This window comes from Vulpes lagopus, chromosome 4 (genome assembly GCF_018345385.1).
Source record: "Vulpes lagopus strain Blue_001 chromosome 4, ASM1834538v1, whole genome shotgun sequence".
NCBI classification, from domain to species: domain Eukaryota; kingdom Metazoa; phylum Chordata; class Mammalia; order Carnivora; family Canidae; genus Vulpes; species Vulpes lagopus.
Window position 1 is genome coordinate 145,204,368 of NC_054827.1, and position 6,486 is coordinate 145,210,853.

At 55.9% G+C, this 6,486-nt stretch overlaps 1 protein-coding gene across 1 annotated transcript; it reads left to right on the forward strand.

Annotated features, from left to right (window-relative positions):
* Positions 1–1,199: 1,199 nt before the first annotated feature.
* LOC121489272 (60S ribosomal protein L17-like) lies at positions 1,200–1,685 on the forward strand (the record flags this gene model as incomplete). The annotated part of the gene is made up of 1 exon (XM_041752068.1): positions 1,200–1,685. A coding segment is annotated over exon 1 (486 nt), but the record flags the coding sequence as incomplete, so codon positions are not given.
* Positions 1,686–6,486: the final 4,801 nt, after the last annotated feature.

Here is a 6,486-nt window from a genome sequence, read left to right on the forward strand (position 1 = left end):
TCGGGGAGGCACCTGGCCCCACTGGTGACCTGCAGCCTCCCTGCCCAGGGACTCAGGGGACTGAGGTTCTCAAGTGCTGGCACCCCTGGGGTGGCCTGGTCACCTTTAACCCCTGGGCCCAGCCCTGGGCCTGTGTGGCTCCAGGAGGCTTAGAAGGGGTGGAGGAGTGGAGGAGAAGAAGGGGAGGTGGGGCAGCTGTTGGGAGCCACTGGTCTGGGCCGCGTGCAGGGAGCCCCTCAGCAGGGCTGGGGCTGGGACCCCTGTAGCCGGCCTGGCCCTGGGCCCCGTGTCACCCTGTTGGGCCCCGTTGTCCCCCTCTTGTGGGCATAGCTCTCTGCAGGATAGTAGGATTCCCAGATTCCAGTTGTTTCCAAAGTCCTCAAGGAAGGAGAGGAGTGGCGCGGCCCAGCTCGCTAGGGGGTGATGAGTGCTGGGTGCATGAGGGGGTGCACTGGGGAGCCCCGCAGACAAGAGGGAGCTGGGAGGGCGTCACCCCAAGGCCCCAGGACGGTCCTGCTGCTGGGCCGGGAGCTGGGCCTGCGGGAACTGGGTGTGCAAGGCAGGAGGGCTGTCCCCTCGTGCTCCCCGACCTCCTCCAGTGGCTGCTGGGCCCTGGGGCCTGGAGGGCTCAAGGCCAGGGACCCGGCAGCGGCGGGGAGGGTCCCCCGGACCCCTCCCCCGGACCCCAGGACCGTGGCGAGGGTGGGAGCCAGGGCCACTGTTGCTCGGCCGACAGGGTGGCCACAGCCTGGGCCTGAGCCTGGGCCGCACATTGGTGGGACGCTGAGCCAAGTGCCACCCCGAGGTGCCGGAGCCGAGGGAGCTACTGGGAAGCTCTGGCAATGGTGGGAGGACACTGTGAAGACCGACCCTTACCTATTGTCTGGGGGCACCGACGGAGGGGGGCACCCAGTCAGTTGAGCAGCTGCCTTCAGCTCCACTCACGATCCCGGGGCCCTGTGATTGAGCCCGTGTCCGGCTCCCTGCTCAACGGGGGGCCTGCTGCTCCCTCCCTCTGCCCTTCCCTCCCGCTGCTTGTGCACGCTCTCTCTCTCTCTCTCTCTCTTTCTCAAATAAATAAATAAAATCATTTTTTTAAAAGTACTGTTTCTAATGGCAGAAACTCGCAACAGTCTAGATGCCCGTCAACAGAGGAAGGCATCGCTGTTCCCCGGAGCGGCCTGAGGTGACCTCTGAAAATGGTTCGCTACTCACTGGACCCAGAAAACCCTACAAAATCGTGCAAAGGTTCAAATCTTCGTGTTTGCTTTAAGGACACATGTGAAACTGCCCAGGCCGTCGAGGGTGTGCATATCCAAAAGGCCACCAAGCTTCTGAAAGATGGCACTTTGCAGAAGCAGCGTGTGCGATTGCGTCGCTACAATGGTGGAGTTGGTAGGTGTGCGCAGGCCCAGCAGCAGGGCTGGACACGGGGTCGGTGGCCCAAGAAGAGGGCTGAGTTTTTACTGCACATGCTTACAGATGCAGAGAGTAATGCTGAACTTTTAGGTGTAGATTCTCTGGTCATTGAGCACATCCAGGTGAACCAAGCCCCCGAGATGCGACATAGAACTTACAGGGCTCACGGCCGGATTAACCCACACATGAGCCCTCCCTGCCACATCGAGATGATTCTTACTGAAAAAGAGCAGATTGTTCCTAAACCAGAAGAGGAGGTTGCACCGAAGAAACTGAAGAAACAAAAACTTATGGCCCGGGAGTAAAAATAAAAATAAAATCTAAAAAAAAAAAAAAAAAAGAGAGAGAGAGAGAGGAAGGCATCAATTGCTTGCCATATGCTGACACCTGGGAATGTTCTATAGAGTCCAGGTGACTGAAGTCTAGCTCTGTGCAGCAATGTCGGACAAACCAACGGAGCATAATATTGAACAACGAAAGAAGGTAAGTTGCACCGGGCCCTCTGTGCTGCTCTGTCTCCAATGTGTATGCACATATATTTACACGCACATATGACTTATTATCATAGAATCAAACACTGTGCTATATGATACTAAACTTCAACAACGTATGCAATAGCATAATTATTTATGGAGACAATATTTGTATTAATAGTAGAAAAACATGCCTGGGAATAATAACCAAACTCAGGGAGAAGGGGAAAGGGAGAAATCAGGAAAGGGGTACACAGGGGACTCCGACTGGGTCTGTATCACTTTGTTTCTTTAAAAAAAAAAAATCTGAAGAAAATCGGGCAACATGATAAAATTTTATAAACCTGGGGAGGTGCTCGGGTGCTCATATGACTTGCTCTTCTGCTCGCGGGACTCTTGCAGGAAATTTCGAGGTCTCTAATATTTCATGAATCTCATTGTGGGGCCCTCGGGTGGGCCCCCCGAGTCCTGGAAGATGCACCCTGGTAAAATCCAGTGTTGGCTTCAGTTTGTCTGAAGCCCCATGTGATGCGCGGCCTGCCTCCAGGAGGCCTGGCTTCTTCCCGTGTCCTCACTGGAGAGGCTTCCCCTGCTGCAGAAGGGGTCAGGAAAGCATCGTCCTCCTCACCGGGTACCTCGACGTCGCTGGGACAAGGAAGCCTGAGGACACCGGTGCAGAAGCAATTACTGTTCCAGTAATTATCACACTCGGAAGGGCCCAGCTCCCATCCGGGGCCCTGCGCTGACCTATACACCCTCGGCAGGTCGGGGGTGGTGGTCGTCGTTGCCTGCAGTTGCCAAAAGCAACACCAACCCTCAGGGTTTCGAGAATTTCCCTTTGGGGCAGAAGGCGATGCCCCTCCGAGTTGTTTCCCAAAATCCACACTAGACAGGCATGTAAGGGAAGCTGGGATCAGCCAGGCCTTGGTCCTGACAAGAAAAACCAAAGAGGTCCTTTGTTTCCGACCTCGCAACCCACACCTCTGGAGGTTTTACAGACGAAGAAGAAACAGAGCGTCCAGGAGGTTACAGGGTTTGCCAAGACCACGCAGCCAGTACCTGCTTGCTGAAGCCAGGCCGCGCGGCTCCAGGGCCATGAGGCCTCCCGTCTCCCTGCCACAGGGGGGGACCCCTGGATCCACACCCTCTATCTGCAAACCTGGGCCAGCCGAGGGTCAAAATCCAGAAGGCACCGATTTGAGAGAGTCCGCGCACAGGGATGGCCCTGTCCGTGAGGCCCCCGGGGAATCCAGGACAGCACGCCGCACCGAGACCTCGCAACACAGCCCAGCACAATTACGCATGTTAATATTTCGGCAGCAAAACGTAGTAATCTGCACGCTGGGGAAGGGCGGTGGGAAGTCCACGTGCCCAGGTGGGAAGGCAGTGGAAAGCCCAGCCGGGCGGGCCAAGCCTCCCAAATGAGAAGTTTCATTTCTGCCCTTCCTGTTGTGCCCTTGCGAGGCTCAGGTGGGAGAGATTCCAAAGCATCTGTCTTTGTTTTTTTTAATTTTATGTATTTATTCATGAGAGATACAGAGAGAGAGGCAGAGACACAGGCAGAGGGAGAAGCAGGCTCCCCCGGGGAACCCGATGCGGGACTCGATCCCAGGACCTGAGCTGAAGGCAGATGCTCAACTGCTCAGCCACCCAGGGGACCCAGCATCTTTCTTTATTTTTTATTTTTTTGTATTTTTCAGCATCTTTCTTTAAATTAAACATCACTCTAGTGCCCTCGCCGTGGTCCTCCTGCCCCCATCCCTACCAATTCCGAGCCCCTCCGTGGGCACCCCCTCTTGGGGACCCCCTCCCTACTCTGCTGTAGCCCCCCTCTCTCCTCTGCTCAGCCCATTGGTGCGGCCAGAACCGGCGCGAGGCTGAGGGCACCCGGCGGAAGAGCCAGGCTCGGGGAGGCTGCATTGGCCGTCGTCCCCACCCAAGGTCAGGTGGACACTGTCTCCACTTGAGTCTACTTCAGGATCCGCTGAGCATCAAGTGGTCACAGAGGTAAGAAGGAAATGATGGGCCCCAGGTTTTCATTGGGAGATTGGGAAAAGAGTCATTCATTCATTCATTCATTCATTCATCCTTTCTAGATGCTTCTCGAGCTCCTACTATGTCCCCAGCAGACAGAAGACCCCTGTCCTCATTGGAGAGGGGAGTCACACTTGGATTCAAAATATCCTGTGCAAAGGTGATGGGTGCCTTGGAGGGCAAGAGTTAGGGAGCTCAGGGGCTGGGGCAGTACCTGCGGTTTCAAATAGGGCGTGGAGTTGTGCCAGCAGGTAAGGCGGAGGAGGGAGCCTCGCTGACACGTCTAAGGGAGAGGGTTTCAGGCAGAAGGCACAGGACGCATGCCTGGGAGGGGGGTGGGGATGTGCCTGGAAGGTTCCACATTCAACCAGGAGGTGGGTAGGGCTGGCGAAGAATGAATAGAGGGAAGGAAGAGGAGTTAAGTGTGTCTGAAAGTGTCGGGGTGCGGCGGGGTGCAGAATCACTCCGGGGTTGGTCGTGTAGGGCTTTGCCTTGTTCCCTGAGAGAAGGAACTGTTGGAGGCTTTTTGAGAAGAGCAGGACCAGCGTATTGGTTACAGGGATCACTGTGGTGCCTCCCGGACCTGAGAGTCATCAGACTTGAGCGCTGGGCCTCTGAGTACAGAGGTCCACTATGACCCCAGGATTTTAGGACAGGAAGTATGGTCTGGAGAAGACCTGGGCAGGAGGCCCACGAGGATCCCTCGGCAGGTGTGGCCTGCAGCAGCCGGATGGTGGCACTGCGGATGGAGGGTGGGGCACCAAACCCACGAAGAACTTCAAAAGCACAATCCAGACTGGGTTTGGTGGATTGGCGAACGGAGAGTCTCAAAGACAAGCCGTAGGTTTCCAATCCGGGAACGTGGACTGTGGCACATGTTAATGAAATGACAAAAGTGAATATATCAAACATGAACACTGTTTTTTTTTTTTTTTTTCCTCTTAAATAGGCTCCATGCCCGGGGTGGAGCCCGACAAGGGGCTCAGACTCACCACCCTGAGATCAAGACCTGAGCTGAGATCACGAGTCGGACGCCTAGAAATAAGTCAATCAAGGAAAGACAACTGTATGACCTCACTCGTATGTGGGATTTAAGAAACAAATCCGATGAATATAGGGGAAGGGAGGGAAAAATAAAATAAGATGAAATCAGAGAGGAGGGAAAACCATAAGAGAGACTCTTAAATCTGGGGAACACACTGAGGGTCGCTGGAGGGGACGGGGTGGGTTACGGGGTAGCCAGGTGACGGGCATGAAGGAGGCCGCGTGATGTCATGAGCCCAGGGTGTTCTGTGCAACTGATGAATCCGTGACCTCTCCCTCTGAACCTGATAATACACTATATGTGCATTAACTGAATTTAAATTAAAAAAAAAAAAAGTCATCTGCCTAACCCACTGAGCCACCCGGCGCCCCAACCCATCTAAAGAGCAATCCTTAGATGACTCGGCCGGTGACCTCGGGCCCACTGCCAACCCCACCTCGTACGCGAACGGCACTGCGGGGGTGCTCCGCGCCGGGCTCGCTCTGCTTGCCCCTGACTTCTGGCCATCTCCCACGTGAAACCGTGTGCTCTGGGTTTGCAGCGTTGGTTTCTTCCTTAAAGAAGTATTTTAAATTGCGATAACCCGTGTGACCTACAAGTTGCTTTTTTAGCCTCTTTCAAGCGTGCCATTCGGTGGCATTGATCCTAGTCACCAAAGTCAAAGCTGCCTTCACAAGAGTCTCTGGGAAGCCTGAGGAGCACCTGAGTTACAGACTAGGAAACAAGATTCAGATGATTTTTTTTTAAAGATTTTATTTATTTGTTCATGAGAGATACAGAGAGAGACAGAGGCAGAGACACAAGCAGGCTCTCTGCAGGGAACCTGATGCAGAACTCGATCCCAGGACCCCAGGATCACGCCCCGGGCCCAAGGCGGACACTCAACCGCTGAGCCACCCAGGCGTCCCTCCCCAGGGGACATCTGACCCCATACACAGAGGGCAAGGAGGGACAGAAGAGAGATCCAGGCCACTCCAGCCTGGTGGGCGACAGGTGCAGTCAGGCTGCAGCCAGTAGATCCCCCCACCCCCTCCGCCCACCAGAACCTGAAAACTTGATGCCGAGGCCTCCACGTGGTTCAGTGACTATACCACCCTGGCCTCAACCCCAAGGCTACGTCCTTGAAACAGCTCCAGAGGGTGGGGAGCCTTGGATGACCCCGGGGCCGGCCCATGGGTCAACCGGAGGTCACATCCTCTTAGTGACCTTAGCCAACACAGGATGATCGTGTCACCAGGGCTGGAAGACCCCGGCCCCACCGGGAGGGGAAAAAGCGAAGTGGAGAAGGAAAAGCCGGTGCCAGCCTCGCCCCGAGGGCCCGCCCTGGGAGCCTGGGCCCGGACCCCACTGCGTCCCCGCCCCCCCGCTGTACACTTGGTGACAGTACGGTCCCCCATTCTAAGTGGCAGGTGCAAACGGCAACTGGATCAGCCTCCGCCCAGGACCGCCCGCAAGCCCACCGGGTCAGGTGTGCAAGCATGAACGCAGCTGCGTCCTCGGCCCTTGCAGGTGCCC